At 42.4% G+C, this 23,500-nt stretch overlaps 2 protein-coding genes across 6 annotated transcripts in view; one reads left to right on the top strand and one right to left on the bottom strand.

The window, feature by feature from the left end:
* The window catches only part of CLSPN (claspin), a 28,589-nt gene extending 26,461 nt beyond the window's left edge, over positions 1–2,128 (bottom strand). Inside the window, exons 1-2 of one of the 2 annotated variants that reach the window (XM_077337562.1) lie at positions 1,942–2,128; positions 143–257 (exon numbers count right to left, since the gene is read on the bottom strand). In XM_077337562.1, the coding sequence (XP_077193677.1) occupies positions 143–179 (37 nt within the window). In that variant the 5' untranslated portion in view covers positions 180–257; positions 1,942–2,128. Of the gene's footprint in view, positions 1–142; positions 258–1,800; positions 1,922–1,941 lie in introns of those variants that run through there. The other variant, XM_077337561.1, reaches the window with a different exon arrangement.
* Positions 2,129–4,977: 2,849 nt separating this feature from the next.
* LOC143837573 (protein argonaute-4) overlaps positions 4,978–23,500 on the top strand; it is a 39,511-nt gene continuing 20,988 nt past the window's right edge. The window contains exons 1-2 of one of the 4 annotated variants that reach the window (XM_077337564.1): positions 4,978–5,072; positions 12,973–13,178. Coding sequence is in view for 1 of the 4 variants with exons in the window: in XM_077337563.1 (XP_077193678.1) it covers positions 15,389–15,407 (19 nt within the window). In the remaining 3 variants the exon portion in view is untranslated. The other 3 variants (XM_077337565.1, XM_077337566.1, XM_077337563.1) reach the window with 3 other exon arrangements.

Below are 23,500 nucleotides of genomic sequence, written 5' to 3'. Positions count from 1 at the left end.
TTCAAGCCACTGTAGAAGATTCTCATTTTTTTTAAGGCAGATTTACACTATATTTTCCTATTTTTGTCTGTTGGAATCATATAGCTACAGAGCATCCTTTTTGTTTTTAAAGGACAAGAAAATTTAACAGTAAATTACAGACCTCCATCATCACCAGAGGAAGCAGTTTTCTCACTCATCTGTACTGGAGAGTTTATTTCACAGCTGCCCTGTCCACTGTCCGTTTCACTGTCAAAGGTTTCCTGAGATCTCACATCCTGCAGGTCGAAATGAAACCAAGGCCACAGTTAGAGCTTAAGAATGAAAGAAACTATTCATTTACACTGGATCTAAGCCTATGCTTCCAAGTTCTGCAGAAATTCACTCTTATAACCATCATGACATCATCAGTTACAATGATCTACTATTAAGATAGATTCAAGTGGATAGCCGTGCTGGTTTGAAGTAGTACAACAAAATTTGAGTCCAATGGCACATCTAAGACGGTGCCATGGACATTTCAGCAGTGAGGCCTGCATTCCTTAATGTGAGGCCTGCAGCAGTGAGGCCTGCATTCCTTGATGGCTCAAGGTGGCTTACATCATTCTTCTTTCCTCCACTTTATCCTCACAACAACACTATGATACAGATAGTCTGAGAGTATGACTGGCCCAATGTCACCCAATAAGCTTGCACATCAGAGTCAGAATTTGAACCTGGGTCTCCAAGATCCTAGTCCAACACTATAACTACTATATCTCAGTAGACGCTTCTTTATTGATGGTGAACAGAGTTCCCTGAAGCCTTGGTCTGTCTCAGAGCAACTACTGTAGATTGATAATATGAAGAATAAACAATACCTCCCTTGGAAAGCACACTGAGAGCAAAACATGCATAATTTTCCTTATTTTTTGAAATGTTGCATATTAATATTTACACATTCCTGAAACTCACTACCACAATTTGGAGTCCAATGGACAGAGTACAATCAACTAGTATCCAAGGATTAACAATATTGTTCAAAACACTTTCAGTGCAATTTGAAATAGATTTAAATCTACATGATGAGGTGTCAGACAAAACAGGTGAAGCAGAGGGATGGCTCAGCCAGGTGTGGATGATGAGCAATTCCCTGAGCTGGTCAGCAAGCAACCGTGCACCTTTGTACAAAGGTGGCAGGTATTGCTGCTGTAAATCTTCAAATATGAATGTGTATCTCCTCTTTAACCTCATTCTGGATAATGACAGAAGGGTCATAGAAGAAGCAGTTAAATACATTTTGGTCACTTTTATTCATTCATTTATTCATTCTATTTATATACCACCTTCCCCGGAGGCTCGGGGCGGTTTACATAAAACATATAAACAATAAAATCCATGTTCAAGTTATGATGCCCTTTGGTTAGTCTTGTTTTCCTAAAATTTAACCTAAACGTTCTTAAACTAAACAGGATCCAAAGTTGCATTTTAAGCTAGTGTTTCTTTTATATGCCTGATATGGATGGATGTGAATATCCAGCTGCAACTGCCAAGAACTACATCTAATGCCACGCCTTGGCAGCCTTAAAAAATATATATATATCCAGGCTATTATTCAATCAATCGTACAAAACTCCAAGAAACTCTTGTCCCAGGGGTCGCGATGCGTGCTGGGATATTGGCTTGACCAGAGCGGGACCGCGAAGCACGCTGGGAATGGTAGTTCCGAACCTCAGAGTTTTCGACCAACACCGCCGCCAAAATCCACCAACAATAGTACCCACCGCCCCACGCCCGCGATTAATAGAAAACCACCTTCAGTCATATAAACATTTTGCTCACCTCCGCCGCCATCATCACTTCAGACGCAGACGAACCCAGAAGCGCCGGCGCCAAATCCATAACTCCACGGATAAATTCGAGTCTTCGCGCTCTTGCTCCTAGTTTGCCCCGCCTTTCAACCCCTGTCCAATCACAACTTACCTCCTCCTTAACAGCACCGCCCTTCCTCTGTTCCTATTGGCTGTCCAAGCGAAGAGAACTCTGACGCTATTAGTTCTCCGGGTCTATTTAGATACCGCGCTCCCTGCCTTCATTCCGGAAGCCTCGCCCTTTGTGGGTTCTCGCACGATGTGGCGCTCGGCTGGAAGCGTTGGGCATCTCTAGTCATCCGAAATTGTATGCTCTATGGTTTTGGAGGCCTCCAAGTGGTCCATTTTGCTCTCATCGGTGAGCGGTGGTTGCCTGGAAACTATACCAAGCGGAGACGGTGTGGGATGCAGACTTAGAAAGGAACGTGCGCAGTGACGATTGTTTGAAGATGTCATAAAAAGAAAATGAATCTATTACAGAATGAGTGCAAATCGTTACTGGCAGTTTCTTTGCAGCAATTTATTTACTTCATTGATACCTCAGCTTTCTCCTTAATGGGACTCAATGCAGCTTACATCATTCAGTTCTCCATTTTACCCTTGTAACAACCCTGAGGTAGGTTAGACTGAGAGTGTGTAACTGGCCCAAAAGGTCACACAAGTGTGTTTGTGATTTAGACCAAAGAGATCCTCAAGAAATTGTCACTGGTGCATTACCTGAATTTTAAATACTAAATGTGAGACAGTATTGACTCAAATGGAAGAGTAGTTCCCCCAACCCCCAAACATACATTTTTTAAAAAGAGAGGGTTGTCTTAAATCTACCTGCAAGTTACAGTTAAACACAATACTAAAATTCTTTTTGTGTATGATGTTTTTAAAGGGGGGGGGAGTTGTCTTACAGGGTCATCTTTTTTGAGGAAATAAGGTAATAAGAGTTTTTCTTAGAGTATTATATATTTAGGAAGAAGTTAAAGTTTTTTTTGAAAATCAATTTTACCATTTACCTTTTACCAACTTTAGTTGATTAGCACACTGGGCTTTCTTGAGCGGGAAAAATATGACCACCTTGGTGCGTTCCCTGGTTACATGTAAGTTACGTTGTACTCTACCTAGGGCCCTTCAGAATGCTGCCTCCAGGATCTTGACTAGAATGGGTTAACACATCACTCTAGTCTTGGCCCATCTACAGTGGCTCCCAATCTGCTTCTGGGCACAATTCAAGGTGTAGTGGAATTTCCCTGCTGTACCATTTTACATCTTCAACTATAAACTCAAAACAGTTTCTTTGGTCCTTATACCACAGTACAAGTACTATATGGTTTGGGAATACCATACCTGAAAGCCTGCTTTTTTTCCTTAACCTGCCCAACTGCTTTGGTCATCTTCAGGTACCTTTGCATTTTGGGTTGATGCAGGCGGTGAATGAAGGGGGGCCTTCTCAGTTGTGGCACTAAAGCTCTGAAACTCCCCTGTGGATTAATTTGTGCCCTTCTGTTGCCATTTTCCACCAGCAAGTGAATACTTTTTTTTCCATTTGGCATGATCCTTCCTTCCTGCCCTATGTTTTAATTGTTGTTTTTATGCATTGAATGCATTTTAGCTGTGTTTTTAATGTGTTTTTTTGGGGGGGGAGATTTTATTTTAATGGTTTTAAAATGTGATTGTATTATGTAAGTTTTAATTTCTTAGCCGCATTGATGGCTCTTGTGAGGCAGAAAGATGGGATATACATTTTGTAACATTTAAAAAAAAACTAGTAGTGCAAACTTAAACACAGCTGCACTTTTCTAAGCCCACTGACATAAAAGTACTTAACAGTGTGTAACTCTTTTAGGATTATAATGCCAGGTTGCAGCTATACAACTTGGATATTGAATTGTCATTGAAGTACAATCATCATTCATAATTGGGGTTTTCTTTGTGGGCAAAATAATCCTATTACTGCCATAGCATCATATCTAACTGTGTATTCAGCCTAACTAATACATTATGGTAGAATAAAGTTTGAGTCCAGTAGCATCTTTCATGTCTGCACACACTTCTTCAGATATCATGGTGTAAGTCTTCATGAGTCAGTATTAGGGTTGCCAACACGTCTTGTCCCCTGAGGCTTAATAGAATACTTAAACCTCATAAAAAGCTTCAGCTGCCCATTTTCACACATTAAGCCTCTATGGAAGGAACAGGATATTTTCTCCATGCCTGTTGGTAGCTCCAATTATAGCAGAAATCCCAGTTTCCCAAGACAAGAGATTTAGGCAAGTGTCATTGAGTAAAGCAAGTGTAAACTACTTCAATTATCCTACTTTGGTAATTCATCAGCAATTGGGAATAGTCCACACCTACACTAAATGCATCTTTGTAATCCGTGCCAATTAATACAACGCTTTGTGCATGTGACAAAGTAGGCTCTAAGCATGAAAGCTCCCATTGCAGTACATTATTAGTCTTTTAAGGATAAAAATATCCTGATATACTTTTGCTATATTGGCTGAAGCAGACAAACACAGGTATTCCTCAGGATAACTACCACTCATCAACCATTCCCCCCTGAAAACTCCTGAATAGGTAGCTATGGTCATATTAAAATGCTAGCTGTCATGGGGAAAAAGCTGCGGTTTAATGTATATTGTATGGAAATAGATGGTTCAAGCTTTTTCATGGTGTGAAGGTAAATAACTTCACCTTGAATATAACATCCCATTAAGTCTCTTTTAAGGGGAATAGGACACTTTTTTCCAGGCCTGTTGACAACACAGCAGTCAAGGTTATCACAAAGAAGAAAGTTTCTTGCTTCAATAGCAGGAGCAAGAAGGCTCACTGAATCCCTTCTGGAAGTAGTACCCCCCCCCCAATTCCATAAATGTACATGAAAAAAAATATGTTTAGGCTTTTTTTTTAAGTGGGAGAGTGTCCTGTATGGGAGACTTGATGGTGTGAAAAGCCTGCAAACAGGTGCTTATGAGACTGCTGTTGTGCCCTTCCATTTAGGGGTGGTGCTTTTGCTGAAATGGGTATTTCTGTGGGCAAGGCTTCCCTGCCTTCATACAGCCAAATACTTAGCCCACATCCCCTAATAGGGGATGGATTATTCTCATGCATTTGTTCTGTTTAATGGTTCTAGAATTTCATATGCAACAAAGCCTCAACTCAGCTGTTGCTTGTAATAGAACAGCATCTTTCCAAATGCAAACTCACTTGGCTACTTGAACTCTGACAAGCCAAAGCATGTCTGCTGCTGTGAGTATCAATCATTCCTCTCTGAGGGTATAGCCTGCTGTTTCTTCCGCAGTCACATATGTCAAGTCATGACATGGTTGTGAAATTGATAAAATGGTCTCTGAACTCATAGAATTCATTCTGGAAAATGGGGATATCCCTGTTTGAGTATGGTTTTGCTTACCTGGGTTTGTTTTGCTGGTAAAAGCTGATCCTCAGAAGATTTGCAAATGGTTATAAGACCTGCCCTAGAGCATCTCTGATCATCCAATCAGCCATTTGGGCTCTGGATGCAGGCAATCAGCATTTGTGTTTTTTTGAATTCATCAATCTTCACGTTGTCTTCAACTAAGACTGACCATCAGTGCATTAACTTGGGCTATTAGTGGTCTATCCAGCAAATATTCTATAAGCTGTGCTCATAGTAACAGGTTCTTAATGAAATATACATTTCCTATCTACTGCCATCCATTGAATTACTAGAGCACAAAGCTTTCCAAGTGTAGCAAAAAGGCTGATCATATACAGTAAGAGTGCCAGTAAATTGAGGCCACGTCTGCAAGGTAATTTGTGTTTGGGAAGATTTATGTGCATACGCTATGATTTTTTCTGCTGCTTTTTGCTCTCAGGTTTTTGTGCTGGTGGGTTCCCTTTCTTTTGGTCCTGTCAATGTTGGTAAAGTTTGAATATACAAAGGGAGCAGAATGCAGGCTGCTTAAAAAACAGTTTTTATTCAGAAGAGAAACAGCTTTGTATAGAAAGAGAAGAATGAGACCTAAACCATCTAGCTAGCTGTTGTCTGAAGTCATTCCTATGTTCAGCAACAGTTCTGGAGGCAAGCAGGGAAGAAGTGTGCTCAAAAACTAGGAAGTCTCCTGTTGAGCCAGTCAGCACACTGGAGGAGCTAAACTGAAAATTATCAACAAATTACCATCCATCTCCTCCAATGTCCCTGCTGGACACTTGTTATATTCTGCTCCATTGTACACTGCAGATCTTGCATATTCCAACATATAAGGTAACCAAAATAGGCTATTGAAAAGTAAGCCAACCTCATCCCAAAAACCAAAATCTGAAAAGTTCATTCCACGACATGCAATTAAAAGCACAAACATCCTTGTTAAGTAATATCAATTTAAAGACATCCTAAGCTATCAGGTTACTTTTTATGTAAACTTACTTGGAAAGGATGCCAGTCCCCAGTGGGGACCTGGTAGATCCCCTGGAATTGTATTCATCTCCAGGTGGCAGAGATCATTCCCCTGGAGAAAATGGCTGCTTTGGAGGGTAGGCTCCATAGTATGATATTCCACTGTGGTCCCTCCCCACTCCAAATCCCACCTACGCCCAACTCCACCCCAAAGTCTCCAGTTATTTTCCAACCTGGACCTGGCAACTTGATTTGGAAGTAAGCCTCACTGTAAAAAGTGGAACTGTACAAAGAGATACTATAGATATGATTAGTATGAAGTCAGTTTATAGAGTAGAATCTACACAGCAGCACCAACTCACAATCAGTGCAAATATGGGCAGTTAGAATATGTTTTTCTAAATAAAACAACTTCACTTGGAGCAAAACACAGGCAAAGCTGTTGACAAATAGAGGCTGTTGACAAAAACTCAAAGGGTTTTTCAATTTGTACTGAGAAAATCTGCCTCTCATTTATTAGATGCAATAGAAAGAGATTTTTTATACTTTCTTTGCCTCAATTGCAAAGACTGCTGTAACATGCTGATATTTTCAAAGCTAAATGCTAGCCTTTGCTTGTCTGATGATTGGCATTGTCTGCTAAAGGGAAGTTATATATTTATAAAGCATGCAATAAATTAACAGGCAGAACTTTTAGGAAAAGCTACACATACTACCTGAAGGAGTCTCAAAGCAGATTACAATTGCCTACCCTTCCTTTCCCCACAACAGATACCCTGTGAGGTAGGTGAGACTGAGAGAATTGTGGCTGACTGGCCCAAGGTAATCCAGTTGACTGCATGTGGAGGAAGAGCCCAGTTCTTCAGATTCGAGGCCAACACTCTTAACCATTGCTACACCATGCTGGCTCTTTCAGTTGAAGCTTTTCCTTACATAGAGGCAATAGCCAATTAAGCCCCTATTAAAGGGAGAGGATATTTTTCTCTAGATCCATTGACCATCCTTCTTGAAGAAAGAATTGCATACAAATATAAGCAATCAATGGATCAGTGTGCACATGAGCCCATGAATCTGTGAATTCTGCAGAGACTAATTCCCTACTGGTGATCCTGCAAAGATTCATGTATGTGTAACTATCTGAAGGGCTGAGAACTATGATTTATAATCACTCAAAATGCCTAAAGTTGAGAGTGTAAGTTATTGCAGTACCTTAATCCCTGTAAGATTGCTAGTTTGGACACTGTTCTTTATTTGCTGACATCAAGAGGACATAAATGTTTACTGTGGAGTTCATAGCTGGTAAATCTTCCCCGTAGAAACAATAAATGTAGCTAACACTTAAATCTCAAACCACAATTTGTACTTTATGACAGATGGGTGAATTGGCAAGAGAAAGAAATAATGAAATAGATGTTTTGTCAGGACTGTGAAAGAGAAAACAGGCACTGAAATCCTGATTCTCCTTCTGTTTCCTCTGGGACATGGTTCACATCTGCTAGAAATAGCAAGACAAATTGACTCCTGCAGAAGGTGGGGCAGGACAAGCAATGCCCTTGTACAGAATAACAACAAAGTCTTGTGGTACTTTGAGGGCTGACAGATTTATTAGGGAAGAAGGTTTGTTGGACTGAAGCCCACTTACTAGATTTGTGCATCTGATGAAATAACTTCTAGTCCATGGAAGCACATGTCCCAATAGAACTGCCAATCTTCAAATCACCCTCTCCGAGCTTCTTGTTCGCTGTAAGACACTTATATGGTGTTGAGTACACAAGAGAGGGCCTTTTTAAAATTTAGGGTGTCATTTGATTAGCTTACTTCTGCCTACTGGCAGTTTTAAATTGTGATTTTAATTCATAGCCTCTGTGTATTTTATGTAGCCTGGTTTACATGGTAAGCCGCCTTGAATTCTGTAAGGTAGAAAGATGGCTAATATATATTTTAAATAAATTAAATAAAACAAAAGTCTAGTGGTACTGGAAAGACAAACAAAATGTATTTTAGTCTGAGCTCCCAGCTTATTTTCTCAGACAGATATTATTTATTTTCTTTCATTTATATCCTGCTCTCCAAGGCAGCTCAGGGCTGCCTAAGGAGGTGGTGAACTCCCCCTCACTGACACTCTTCAAGTAGTGGCTGGACAGATACAATAAATATATCACAGTATTAAAATCACAGCATCTCAGTATCTTCAAGCAGCTTTCCAGTGCAACTTATCAGAGGACATTCTCCATGGGGAGCTGTCCAGGGGAGGCCCACTTAATGTTATGTGATGGAAAATCATATTGAGGGATTTGGCAGGGATGGGGTGTGTTGGAGTTGGAGAAAAAGGCTTGGTGTGAATTACACTATGAGCTTTTCAACTGTAGCCCAGAGTAAGATCATATTGAAATAAGTGTTCATAATTTTTGTGCCACTAGATATTTGTTTTGCTTGACGGACTAAAATGGCTACTCCTTTGCAGTCATGTTCATATTTATTGATATACGGCTCCAAGCCAAGTACAGAAACATTTAAAGCCCCTTTGCAGTCATGCAAATAACCAACACAGAAATGAGGATCTATGGAACTGTTAAGGATACAAATGAAATTAGTACCCCTCATAGCTCTCAAAACTTTGGCATTGCTACACGTCAGCATTTCACAGTGCAACTCTTGTTGCTGCTGCAAATACAGCTGTGTGACAGCAGCAAAGAAGCATCCACATAGAAGTGATCCCTGCCACAGTCCTCTACAACTGTTATTCCCTCCCAAAAACCACCAGAGGACTTTTTCAGGCATTAAAAACAATCAGTAAATATGTGTCAATTATTTATTTTTAAAGCCTGGAAAAGTCTTTCCTTGGTATAGGTAATATGAAGGGGAGAATGGCAGCTGCAGGAAATTTGGGGGTGGGGTGAAGAAAAGGCCTGGACCAGAAAAAGCCAAAACTTCCTATTCACCCTGGTGCAAGCACACCTTTGCTGCTATCTTTCAGAAAATATCTTCCTGAAGTACATTGAGAAAAGAATGCAGCAAGGTGCAAGGAAAGCTGAAAGTTGTACATTGTTCAATGATATTGTGAGGATGCTGAGGAATAAAAATATGATTTCTGTTTAAGAGACAGCAGCCTGGACTTTAAAATGAAGCAGAAGTACCTTAGGCTAGAATGACACCTTGTTTAAAGTAGAGGTAAACACAGTGGCAACCTGTCAGGTACATTTCAGTTTTAGCCACAAATTGAGTACCCACCAGCAATACGTGCAATGCTGTCAGGAATAGCTCCCTAAGTTCCCAAGTTTAATACATAGAGAAGGCCTTTTCAAATTACTTGGACCTCTGGAATACACATGGCATTGAATCTTCAAGATCAGCCCCAGTTAGGTTTTAACTGCTCAAGGGCTAATGACACCAACCAATACCCTTCCCCATTCTCCTAGTGCCTCTCCTTCCTGCCAAATTCTGAGTGACATTCCATGACTCCTATTGATCCCTGCTCCCTGTGTGAACTATTAGCTGCTAGGTACTAATCAATCACTAATGCCAGCAGGAATAGCTGTTACATTTATCAGTGGAGTGTAGCAACTTTTACACACAGAGAAAATGCAATTAATTACAAACGGTGAAATGTTGAGAAATTAGAACGGATAGCCTGAGGCTGTAATCCTAAGGCATGTGATCCCTTCCAAAGTTACTGCATCCCAAGTTTGCTCTCCGAGTTTACACTTGGCTTACTTTGAAGAATAGTTGGTTTTTATACCCCACTTTTCACTACCTGAAGGAATCCCAAAGCAGTTTACCCAAATCCCAAAGCCTTCCCTTCCACTCCCCATAACAGACACCCTGTGAGTGCAGCCGAGAGAGCTCTGAGAAGACTGCTCTGTGAGAACAGCTCTATCAGGACTGAGACCCAGCTGGCTGCATGTGGAAGAGTGGGGAATCAAATGGTTCTCCATATTAGAAGCCGTCGCTTGTAACTATTACGCCAAGCTGGCTTCTTTAAGTATAGGTTCTATTTGTGTAAATGGTTAATATCTTTAAGCATGAGTTCTATTTGTGTAAATGGTTAATATTTTAGACCCCTATTTTCTTTATTATCTTGGCATTCAAAGGTACCCAAATTATTTATAACTAACTACCCTGAATGTATGAATTATTAAGCTATATATTTTAAAAGTCTGAAAGTTAAGCTCTTGTGTTAGGGCCCCAGGACTTTGCACAAGCAGGAATACAGGGAGCTAGGCCAGGGAGCCTGCCCAGAAATCTTTATATATCAGAAATAGGCCAGTGCTAACTCTGTAACATGTTGGCCTCATTATGTGATAGGCCTTCTGTTGTGTTTTTTCCTGACTATCACAGGAGTGATGCAATTAATCACACAAATGAAAGGCTGGGCTATGAACCCTTTTCTCACTGGACAAAGGAATCATCAACATCCAGCAGCTGACTAATACCATCAATGACCCTTAATACCCGAAAGTATTGTCTCACAAATTTTTCCTCCCTAGACATCCTTCTAGTTTTGCATCCTTAATTGCTGGATCATCAAATTCCCATTAACAATGTGGCTCTTCCACACCCAAACACCCATTCAAGTCTGAATGCAAACTCCTGAGAAACTCTGGTTTTCTCCACACTGACCAAGATTATCAATCTAGGGAACTGCAAGGCCCACCCAGGCACCAGATCTAGGATATTTGCCAGGGCTTCTGTTGGCATATTAGTTGACCAGTACACTAAACAGATGGCCAGAATCTCCATTGCATCCCACTCCAGACTCACACATTCAATTCCTCAGGTTGTTGGGGTGGAGAGTGCCCTAAAAGAAAATTCTTGGACCAGTATCACAACTTCCCCTTCCCCTGGTGTTTTGCCCAGGATTGGTGGAGGACCGAGAACCCAGGTGGAGCCTGCTCTTTCAGAGCTATGGCCTCAGCCCTCTTGTACCCAGGTCTTGGTCATGCCCACCATGTCCATGTACTACTCCCAGTAAAAGCTCTGTAGAGCAGTGGTATTATTTATGGACCCAGCTGTTATTCCTAGCCCCACCAGCTTAGTGTCTCTGGATGAGTCAGAGGTCTACCATATCTCCCGCCACTTCGTTTAAACCACCTTCTTCCACCACCATATTTCCCTTGTCCACCAATTACAGGGAACCCAGCCTTTTGCTGGCCTCCCTACTGACCACCAACAGCCACAATAAAAGATAATACCAATTTCCCTTCTTCCACTCCTCAACAATAATACAATCTATCAATTACATTATATTAGGAGACTATCATTCCCTTGTTCTCCTCACCATCAGTGGAGACTCTTGTGGTCAGATTCCGAGACTGACAGCCCTATAAAAACTTTGTGCTGGGTGAAGTTAGAAGTCTTTTAGAGCCTCTTATTGTTGGAGGAACAGCAATAAATTTGTAGTTGCTGCACATGGTGATGCCCACTGCGATGACAACAGACTACAGTAGCCACAAAAGAAGCCCACAGTGTCAGTGGAAGCTGCGAGCTGAAGGAAGCAGAAGCCTCAAGTTGGCAGAGGCCTTGACTGGCAATGGAAGAACCACAGGGTGGTGGCGACAGAGGCTGCAAGCCAGCAGCTCCGGGGCCAGTCACACTAGGTGTCCTGGAAGCAGGTCTAGGAGAGCCCAAATAAGTTGGGGTCCAAGTTGATGATAGAAGGCAGAAGAGCTGGCCAAGAGCACAATAATGGAAACAGTAACAACCAGCAGTGGCAACAGATGCGGCACTGTGGTCGGGTGAAATATTTGTGTTGCAATAGAGAAATACGAACACTTTCTAAAAACAGAGTAAAAGTAAAAGATTCTTAAATTTTAAAATTAAAGGTTCCAAATTTAACATTTTATAGAAGAAGAAGAGTTGGTTCTTATATGCCGCTTTTCCCTACCCAAAGGAGGCTCAAAGCGGCTTACAGTCGCCTTTCCTTTCCTTTCCCCACAACAGACACCCTGTGGGGTGGGTGAGGCTGCCAGATTAGAAGTCCGCACTCCTAACCACTACACCAAACTGGCTCTTGATAATAAAACTCCTCTAAATCGCCATTGGTATAGCTTCCGCTGTCTTTCCAGAGAGCCAGTTTGGTGTAGTGGCTAGGAGTGCAGACTTCTAATCTGGCATGGCTGGTTCAATTCTGCACTCCCCCACATGCAACCAGCTGGGTGACTTTGGGCTCGCCACAGCACTGATAAAACTGTTCTGACCGAGCAGTTATATCAGGGCCCTCTCAGCCTCACCTACCCCACAGGGTGTCTGTTGTGGGGAGAGGAATGGGAAGGCTACTGGAAGCCGCTTTGAGCCTCGTTTGGGTAGGGAAAAGCGGCATATAAGAACCAACTCTTCTTCTTCTTTTCCATCTGCTATAAATATGAGCACAATATTTAGCAACCTGCATGCCAATGAGGGACCTTTTCACTCCATGGGAGGAATCTAACTTTGTCCATGTTATTAGGGGCATTCCTGAATAGAATGAGGATAAACCTGGTCCTCGCTGATGTAAGATAAGGGCCCCTAAGGAGCATATGTTCAGTGGACTCCACCTCCCCAGATTTCCAAGGGCAAAGTCTTTTGGCTATTGGGACTTTCTTAAAACGGCCCACCAGAATGGCAGAAGGTAATACAGAGCACCTTGTTAATGTAAATGTTCTCCTATAGTATTTAGTCAGTAGGGGCTTGGATATCTCTAATATTTAATGAATGCAGCTCTCTCCTCTAAGTTCGAAAGCTGTCTGCAATGCTCATTATTTGCAGGTATTTAAAAGTCTTCATCTGCTCTAGCATTTTTCCAGCCTAAACGCCAGGTCCTAATTCTGCGACAGCAGCAGATGGCAAACTGCCACAACGATAGCAGGCCAGCAAGAAAACCGAGGGCACATCATCAACATCAGCCACAAGGGGCGAGAGGGAGCTGACAGCGTTGGGGCAATAGCAGTGGATGATGAGACACAGCTCTCCTCCTCTCTTCCCACAGCAACAATGACTCGGTGAGTCAGTAAGCTCACTTCTCTTACTTTCCACTTCTCCTCTCTCCTTCCTTATTAAGACAGTTTCCTCTAACAGTTGTTGGGCAAGTTCAGTGGTATTACAAAGTCCTAAAAATTTTAGACCCTACATGAATGAAGCTGGCACCAAACACCACTCTACTTTGTGAGGCCCTGACACATTCTTGTGCTTATTTACATGGATTCAACGGGGATTTCTCCGTGTTTACATAATAAGTGTAATTACAGCCTAGGGCTTCTTCCTATGTACATTTGGGAGCAAGTTATTACTGAACAATTTAATGGTGGTTTAGTCCTTAGGCTTGAGATAGTTTTGCAGAAAAATATATACATATAACTGAAAATAAGGCCAACTGAATGGCTGTCCTACCCTACACATTACTCTGTGTTGTCTTAGTTTTATATTGAGCAGAAGATAAGATCTCATCTGGTTGAAGTGATCATGAAATGTTTAGTTTTGAGCAATTGCTTATTATTTTGATGATCCTTCTTGGACTAGTATATTGTAATGGTCAGTGGTGACTGGTATTTTTTATTAACTTTTTTCCTGTGGCTATTAATATTTCAAGTTGCCTCAAAACATTTTGGAATGATCAACGAGAACTGCTGTTTTAAATGCTCCCTTAGTGTTTCATGAATGTGTTTTTGGTATTATTTGAATTGTTGGAAGTTGCTTCAAAATATTTTTAATGGTCAGTGGAGTGATATTTTTAAAACCTGTTTGTGTTTTGGAATGCATTTTGGTCATAGTTTATATTCAGCAAGGAGCCCAACCTCTCTTGGACTTTTAGTTGTTTGGACATTGGAAACTGTTTTATATAGCCTGCAAATATTTTGTAATGGTCAAAGAAGCTTGATTTTTAGTAAAATGGGTTTCAGTTGCATTTGAAATATGACATTTATTTTAGAGCATATCTGTTTGTCTGATGAAGCAAGCTTTAACTGGTTAAAAATGCTAGAATAAGTTTTTAAAAGTCTTTAACGTGCCACTGGACTTCTGAGTTAATCTACTGCTAACGACTAACCCATCTGCTTCCTCGGAATTGGTTTTCCTTATTTTTTGTTGTTGTTGGTGCGGGCTGAAAGGCCATGTTTGGTATTAAAGAAAAATTAAAATCCCAGGCTCATAGGTGTGCTTGAAGTTCTTTAAGCCTGAATGTACTCTGCCCATATTCAGAGGCGCTCGGGTCTCTTCACAGGACAGCTGGACCCGACGTTTAAACCGGTGTGCTCTCCGGGGGAGGGTTGTCACCCCTCGGGGCACCCTGGGGTGGCCTTTCGCTGCCACATGCCGCAGCTGCTTCCTCTGCGTAAGGGGGGAGAACAGCCAGGACGAAATGCCTTTCGCGGGTGGTTCAGTTTAGGCGATTGGGGGGGGGGGGGAGCGCGTGAAAGTAGCAGAGGGTGCCAGAGAGCGCGCGCGCTCTTTTTCTCTGAGGCAGCAGCAGCAGCAGCAGCAGCGCGAGCGCCCCCCACGTACTTATGCCTGTCAAGAAGGAAGAAACGAGGAGGGAGAGCCCATCTGAGAGCGCACGTGCGCGCGAATGAAAGGGAGGGGGGAGGGAACCAACAACAAACAGCGCTCTATTAAGGCGGCGCTGAGAGACTTCGGCGCGCGCCTGCGCCGTTGTCTCTGTCTCTTTCCCTTCTCGGGATGGATTCGGTTGGAGTGGGCGGTGCTTGGTGACGCGCACGTCGCTTTAAACAGCTGTCTGAAGAGAAGCGAGGGAAGGGAAAAGGAAGCCTGGCTTCTCTTCCTCTTCCCTTGGCTGGAAGGGGGAGGAGAGGAGGGGGAGTTACGTACTCACGTAAGCACGCACTCCGGCGCTGATACGTTACCATACCTAGCTTCGGCCGCCGCCGCCACCGTTGTCTTCCTCCGCCCCGGGCGAAGAAGGAGGGGGAGGGGAGGCGCGTTCGCGAAAAGCGCGCACCCGGTCGCCGAGGGCGCGGGCTGGGCTTGCTGGTTCCCTGGCTGGCTCGCGGGTCCTGCCGCGCGGCCGAGCGGGTTTGTTTGCGAGGCGGGGACCGACGCCCCTCCCCCTCACCCCCCAGTTCTTTGCACCGACCCTCACCCCGGAGCCAATATTCCCGAAATTAAGAGATACGCTGCGGCGGCGGCGGCGGCTGGAGCTGCGGGGCCCGGGGCGGCAGGGGCCGGGGGGGACCGCAGCGAGGCCGCCGCCGTCGCCATGGAGGCGCTGGGACCAGGTGAGAGGCCTCGCCAGGAGGGAGGGGCGCTGGGCAAGTCCTCAGGTGTGTGGCTTGGGGGAGGCGCCGCGCCAAGGCCCGCGTGGCCCCCGCGCCGGTGGTTGGGGGTGGGAGAGGTGGGTTGGTAGCAGTGCCATGGGGCGTCTTTGGGTGACATTGAAACTGGTGGGGAAGGGGAATGTGGCTTTTTTTTTTTTAAAGGGAGAGTAGTTGATGCTGTAGGGGAGGTTATATTGATGGGTTGCTTGCTGGACCCATGGAGGCTCCTTATAACAACCCTAGAAGCCCAAGTCGCCCTTATTTTTAGAGGAAAGGATAGTCAAGAGCCTGTAAGTGCATGTCCTTGTCCCTTCTGTGCCTTCAGGCACTTTCCTTTATCAAGCTTTATTCAGGCTTGCTACAGGATGAGAAACCTGATTGTGGCTCTAAGAGGAGTAAGCTTGTGTGGTGCAGATGTTGGCAAACATCAGAGTTGCATTCATTCTTTGTGTTTTTAGAAGCATGCTGTAGAATGGTTTGAGTGTATATCTATTTTAAAAAACCTAATGTGTGAAGTGGTCATGAAAAGGTGAATGCAACCTGTACTAGTATGGGAGCTTCATTCTGGCTGGGATTGTTCTGCCTAGTTTGTAGTATCAAGTGGGTAGCCGTGTTGGGCTGAAGTATCACAATATAATGTGAGTCCAGTAGCACTTTTAAGACCAACAGAGATTTATTCAAGGCATGACCTTTCGAGTGCGTGCTCAGTGACAGCTATGTCTGAGGTTTCTTAAGATGTGTGACCTTTCTTATTTTGTTCATGTGTAGTGTGTTTTTGTTATATGTTGTTCCCAGGGGTTTTGGGTGTAATCCAGCTTAGGTAGAGGGGGAAACCCTAAACCAGAATTTCAAGCCAATGGATTCATAAAATATAATATACAATACAATATCTGGATTGCCAGCTGAGGCAAGGAACTCTTTACGTTCAGGAAGCTGATTGAAACAGTAAGGAGAAGTGGAATGATTGGCATTGTGGTAGTATTGTACTGTCCTTGGGATTTGATATCTAGCAAAATCTGAGCAAACACTTCATTTAGTTTTAATATGTAAAAGATACTTAGACTGGGGCATTTGCAATATGAATGTGGAATGGAGGCCTCAATTCATCTTAGCTCTTGAGGTCTGAGATGTGGCCGTAGAAGAGCCTAACACATTTGGCTGGAATGTGCAATTGTCTTTCACTTGATAGGTAAAATTGTGGATGAGCTGTGTTTGTGCAAGCAGCTCTAAACTTCATAATTGGTTATATATGGATTTAATTTAATTTATACCTCACTTTTCCCGCCAATGGAGTCCCCAAGTGGACTTTTTTCCTTTTAGCCTCACAACAACACTGAGGAGTCCGACACTGTAATCACTATACACACTGGTTCTCAGTTTTAGGTGTAAATGCAGGATGTTACCTTTTAGGCTTTTTAACTTGGATGTTTCAAGTATTTGAAACTCAAATACTTTGGCCACATCATGAGAAGAAAGGACTCCCTGGAGAAGAGCCTAATGCTTGAGGGCAAAAGAAGGGGACGTCAGAGAATGAGGTGGCTGGATGGAGTCACTGAAGCAGTTGGTGCAAATTTAAATGGACTCCGGGGAATGGTAGAAGACAGGAAGGCCTGGAGGATCATTGTCCATGGGGTCACGATGGGTCGAACACGACTTTGCACCTAACAACAACAACAAACTTGTATGTTTTATCTTGGATGACATTTGTCTCAGTATCATTCGAGAATTGGTTCTTGTTTTGGATGAAAAAACTCTGTGAAACTAATTTTGGGTAGCCTCTGAAATTGTTGCTCTTTCTGAGTGTTGTGTTTAACTTTTAAATACAGCACTTCAATTAGTTTGGCCAGTTGGGCAGAGCCTGTCTTTCCTGAGTCACCCAACTCTTTCTAGGCACTTCATAAATGAATATTTTAAAACAAAGTCCACTGGTCTTAGTCTTGGAGTCTTGATGTGGTCTGTTGTTAAAACCCATGCTGAGCAAGACAAACACACAACTTTCTTGCCCTTACTCGTGATGTGTTAGGGCTGAAAGTTGTTACAATGTAATGTTAAGTCAGGTACCTAATTTGGTTAGATAAGTCACTTATGCATATGGTGTTCTAGTTCTATCTTGCCATGAAGAACCCCTGAAATGGCCAACAACTTTGCCGTAAAGTACATAAAAATAAATTCTAGTGTCGATTTTAGCTCTATCCAGTGAGGGGTTGAGGTTGTAGCTACCTTGAGCTTACTCTTCATCTTTTCCCCTCCCCCCTTAATTTGTCTCCATCTGCCCACCAGTAGTTTTACTAAATGCCGGCATTTGAGTGCACAATGAACTCAGTGTGTTGAAGTGATGCTGATTCCTCAGCTTGGGCTGTTGGCTGGATGAGCCTCTTTCAAAGGCATATATTTAGCCCTAAAAACCAGGTCAGCAATGAAAGTGCAGTATCAAAGAGACTTGTCCCAAGAGTTATAGTTTAGACTTGGTGATACTTGTCAGATTGATGATATGCTGTAGAATCTTGTGGCAGTTCTGTTTTTGTTTCTTCCTTTAGCTTCTTCCTTACTTGATCTAATAAATTGCATTTTACAGGTTGAACAGGAACTAGTGAGCATGGACCTTACAATGCTTAGGGTGGAGCAATGGTCTGTTGGTTTTGTATGGTATAGGGAAAGGTATCGGGGAATGGCAAGACATGTTAAAAGAATGGTCCATTACAAGCTGCCTATTGAATCCTAGGGGCCTTAATAAGTGTCCAGCTGCTACTTAATGCTTCCTTGGGAGGTGGTGGGTTCTCCATCTTTGGAAAATTCTAAACAGAGGCTGTGGATAGCCATCTGACGGAGAGGCAGATTCTGTGAAGGCTCAAGGGGGTCGCGGGTTAGAGTGGACAAGCGATAGGGTTGTGAGTGTCCTGCATAGTGCAGGGGGTTGGACTAGATGACCCTTGATGTCCCTTCCAACTCTGATTCTATTATTCTAATGCACAGTGAGTCAAAAACTTGTTATTTATTGAAAAGAGTGCTAACTCCGATTGTTATGAAGACATGACCATGTTCGGGAAAGTGACCTATTGGGATGCCATTCTAGTTCATAAGGCAGGATTTTGTGAAACCCTTGGGTTCCTTGATGGCCCTGAAAGGGTTTCCTGAAGGGATGGATTAATTAAAATATATTTTCTTTTAAGTTTGTTAAACATTTATGGATGATATGATATAATGGGTGTGGAAGAGATAGGAAGGGGAGGGGCCCGGTTGGGTAGGCACACAGCTATGCTTCCCAACCATATACTGCACAATAGCATCACTTCTGGGGCATCTTGAAGCCTATAGAGTGTTTCAGGGGTTTCTCAATGGTAAAAAAGTTTAGAAAGGTTGCCATCCAGGAAACAAAGTTCCTTGTGTCTCCCTCTGATGATGTGGTTCCCAAGGGTTTGTAGCCAACAGGTGTTTGTCCCAGTATACATTAGGCTTTTATTAGCTCGCTTCAAGTTTTAATTTCTCTTCTAGATGGAGGAGGCGAATAATCATCAGTGAACTATCTTGTGATTACTCTTTTGTTCCTAGCAATTCACTACCTAGTGAATGTTTTGTTTTCTTTGCACCTCTAGAGGAGCATTAACCTCTGAAGGTTGTTGGATCCAAATGGTTTCCAATTTACCAGTTCCAGAAAGGACCCAGCTGACTTAGCCCTGGTAGATTTTGGAGTGGTGTTCTCACCTGGGCAGCTGGCACATTAGCTCCTACACATCTTCAGCTAGTCGGATTCTTTCATTTGATTTTTTGAGGTGTGACAAGAATGAAGCAGTTGGTATTATAGAGCACTGTTGGAGTGCAAAATTATGACAGTTCCAGTCAAACAATTTCTGTGCAGATTTAAATGCATGATGATGGTGGAGAACGTCTTTCTTTGGTAACTGCATCTGCTGTGTCGTGTCCAGCCCAGCTCTTCTGAATAGTAGAATAAGTCTAATTAGGTCAGCCTTCCTGCTTTTAGAATTGCTGTTAATTGAGGTAGTACACTAGAAACTTGAAGGAGAATTTTTGTGGTTAAAATTACTTATTGGTTCTCACTTGAACACCTCTTTCAGACAAGAATCAATACCAACGGTACCCAGACCCTCTGTCATGAATTTCAGTTGCTCATACCTGAGGGTGTTGACAGCGTTTTGACCTATTACAGTTTGGCTACTTAATCTCAGTTTATTTTGGCTAGTAAACAGCTATACATGGTTGATTATGAACTTATTAAAGGAAAATTTTGATAGAAATTTCCAGCAAAGAATAATAGGAATTTTCTTGTAGACAGGCAGTTTTTAGAGCTGTCTTGCAAAGGGGAAAAAACCCTCTTGTATTTTAAAAAAGAGTATCTCCACGCTTCCTTTATTGGCCAAGGTAGTTGAGAGGGTAGTCCCTTACCAGATGTAGGTTCTTCAGGATGATACAGACTAATGAGATCCTTTTCAACCTGCATTTCCAGGAGCAGAGTTCAGAATGGAAAACTCTTTGGTTTGTTTGATGGAGGTTTGTTTGGGCTGTGTGTGATCTCGAATCTCTTTGCAGTTCCAAGTTATGTGAATTCTGGATTGCTGGGGGGGATGGGAGCTGCACTGTATTGCTATGGTTCCGTTCCTAACTTGCAGGGAAGTTTCTAGTGCTGGATTGCTGCTCTGCCTTGTGGAAGGTGACCTGCAGGATTATTTGGGATCCTCTTGGAGCTTGTTTAAGGAGGGCTCAGAGGGCAGCATGTGTTTTGCATGCAGAAGGTGTTGAGCATCTCCAGTAGCAGTGACTGAGGAAAATTTTTATCTGCTTGAGACCTTGTAGAGTTGCTACCAGTCACTTTGGACATTAATTCGTGAAGTTGATCATCTATTGAAAAGAACTGGGTGGGTTCACTAGGAATTTGGGCCAGAGTGCCTTTATGCAAGTGACAAGCTAGGCTTTCCTCTTCTTTTCCTACATATTAGGTTTGTAATATGAATGGTGGACCTCTAATGTCCCGGATTAGGGCAAATGAACTTAAGTCCAGCCCAAATGAGACAAATGCTGACAAGAAAGTGTTGATCGGAGCTTAGGGAAAATACTGTCTCTTGAGGGGTTACCCTTCTTCGTGAGGGAGAGGCATGCACACACATAGTTTGAGGGGGACTCCTAAATGCAGTGCTGCTTTTGCATTACTAGAAGTGTATTCTGTCACCTTCGGTAGTGCCAGCAGTTACCTTTGCTTCAGACTTGGCTCCTATAATGTATGCTGTAGTAGCTACTCAGTCTGATTTCTGTGTTACTCTTTGATGTGAGGCTGCCCTTAAAGACTGTTTAGGAGCTTATATTATTCCAGTATATAACAGCATGACTTCTCAGATGATAGTTTCTAGGATATGATATTGATCCTTTGGGCTAGAGTGGTTGCAACTTTTTTCTGAGTTAAATTAAGGTGATTTTTTTTACCTTCTATGACCTGATTCTAGAATACTTTGTTGGAACAGTTTGTCTCTCCCCCCCCCCCTTTGCTATATATTGAGGTTATTAGGGAAGAGCCTCATTTTTAGACAGAGTAGTTCTTTCTTCAGAGTTAGTTCTATGAAATTGCTTCCAGCTTATTTCAACCCTATGAATTAATGACCTAAAATATCCTATCACTGACAGCCTTGCTCAGGTCTTCCTGGCTGAAGACCATAGTTTCCTTTATTGTCAATCCATCTTATGATGGGCCTTCCTACACCTTCAGTTTTTCCAATATTGGTGAGTCATCTTCAGATGTTACCAAAGTAGCCTCAGTTTAGTCATTTTGGCTTCTAGGAACATTCAGGCTTTATTTGGTACAGAACCCAAACACCTTTTTTGGTTTTTAAGGTTAATTCAGTAAGAAAAGTGTCCACTACGTGACCACAGCTTTATGCTATGAGTTAATTTATTTTCTTGTTCTTAAGAGGAGCACCAGCAGGTTTCTTAACACCATAAGCAGGTTCCTCAAAGAGCTCAAAGTGGTATACAGACACAGAACTTCCCACCTGTAAACAAAGCATTCTGTCCACAATGACACAATAAGTGAAGATGCAATACGGCTGATTCACAAAATGGCTTGAATGGCTGTTCTTTTTTTAGTCTGGATTGCCTTGCGCACTTGGCGGGCCCTTTGCATCATTTATTGTTGGCTCGAGTCAGGCTTGCACACTGACATAAGCTTTCTTAAAAGAAAAAAATCTGTGAAAGAATCTTTTGGCACATCACTTTAAACAAAAGTATTGCCATAAGCATTCATGTGCCAAAGCCTAGCTTGTCAGAGAGATAAAGTATTGCACTCATGGGGCAAAAGTGTATATACATGGGTAGAAATAGAAGAAAGGGGCGGGGTGGTTATTATAAGATGAAGCTAGAAGGCCAAGTAATACAGGGCTTACATGTGTTCTGTTAATGTTGCAGTACAGAAATGAAAGCACGGTCAAGACCTGTGCCAGAATGGCATGCTGAATTGTGACTTTTGCTTGCTACAAATCATTTAGAAAAAGTGTTAGTCACATACATAATGCATTTAGGTTTCAGAAAGTAGGTTGCCATGTGCAAAGCAGATGTATGAGCTGGCTTGTATTTGTGAAGGATTTTCAAGTATCTTGGGCTTTTTGGCTTCTGTGTATATCTGCTGGGGTTATGTTGGTAAATATTTGAATGTGGAAGCTGTCTTGATCAACGAAGAGATAATGGGCAGGAGCTAAAATGGTCATGAATAAATTTAGTCCTTGAGCATATGGCTTTGTGGGTTGCATATTACGTTGATGTCAATAAAATGTCTGGAAGGCACTTATTACTCCCAAACATCTACATTTAAAGCTTTGCTATGAATGTATATGAAACGTCATAAAATAATAAAACATTAAGGCTATTAATGAAAAACAACCTAGATTGTTCGTAAAGTGATGTCAACCACAGATTAATTAATCCCTTTAAATATTGCATTGACAGGTAAGAGTCTGTCTTGGGAAAGTACTCACAACTGTGGAAGCTGGATGGGTACACTTTCTTCCTAAAGTTATTTTTTTTAAGGATTAAACTCTGGCCTTCTTTTTTTACACTATGAACCACAAGTGACAGTTACATGTTGTTCTTTGCAGGTGGTTTTTAAGCCTGGATCTTCCAAACTACTTGATGAGTCATGAATGTGTTAAGTTTTTAAGCTATTTTTGTTGTGGCATGTAGCAGTAATAGCCAATTTCATATTCTGAAATGTTAAGAGAAATCTGCTCATTTCATGAGATTAAATCTTTCACTTAGAAGTGCTTACACTTGAAGAAAATGTTTACTCCCAGGATACTTCCCCTCCTCCAAACCGTCATTGCAGTATGACAGCATGCTAATTCTGGGTATAAGATTTTGCGTGCATGCATGGTCTTAAAAGCTGCCACTGGACTCAAACTTTGTTCTGTTGCTTCAGAGCAGCAGGGCTGCCCACCTGAATCTATCATTAACCGTATTAGGACCAAAGTGCTACATCAGCCAGTAACTCATGCTTTGGGCCAGATTGTACAATTTTCTGATACACAAAGTTTCCAGAATGTTATTCAGATGGAAAACATATCTTGATTTATTCTTCTATAAATTCTGCAGTTCAGCAAAATGCCCTTGCTTTCACATCTTGTCAGAACCATGAACTTACTGGATAGTCTTCGGCAAGCCAGTTTCTCAGCCTCTTTCCAGATACTGGCATAACTTTTAGGAGTAACTGAGGAAAAATATTATTCAGAGCCTGCATGGCATAGTGGTTGATCTATGTCAGATTAGAATCTAGTCTGAATCTCCACAATAAAGTTTGCCTGTGTGACCCTCAGCCTAACCTGTCTCAGAGTGTTATTATGAGGATAAAATGAAGGAGTGGGGGGAGAGGGGGAGTACCATGCTTTCCACTGCCTGAAGGTGCCTTCCTTCTCCCCACAACAGATACCCTGTGAGGCAGATGGGTAGAGAGAGCTCTGAGATCTGTAACTGGCCCAAGGTCACCCAGCTGGCTGCATGTGGAGGAGTAGGGAATCAAATCTCTGCTTCTCAGGATTAGAGTTCACCACTATACCAAACTG

Source organism: Paroedura picta, chromosome 5 (assembly GCF_049243985.1).
Source record: "Paroedura picta isolate Pp20150507F chromosome 5, Ppicta_v3.0, whole genome shotgun sequence".
NCBI lineage: Eukaryota > Metazoa > Chordata > Lepidosauria > Squamata > Gekkonidae > Paroedura > Paroedura picta.
Note: the sequence above shows the minus strand (reverse complement) of the source record. Positions and strands in the feature narration are given on the sequence as shown.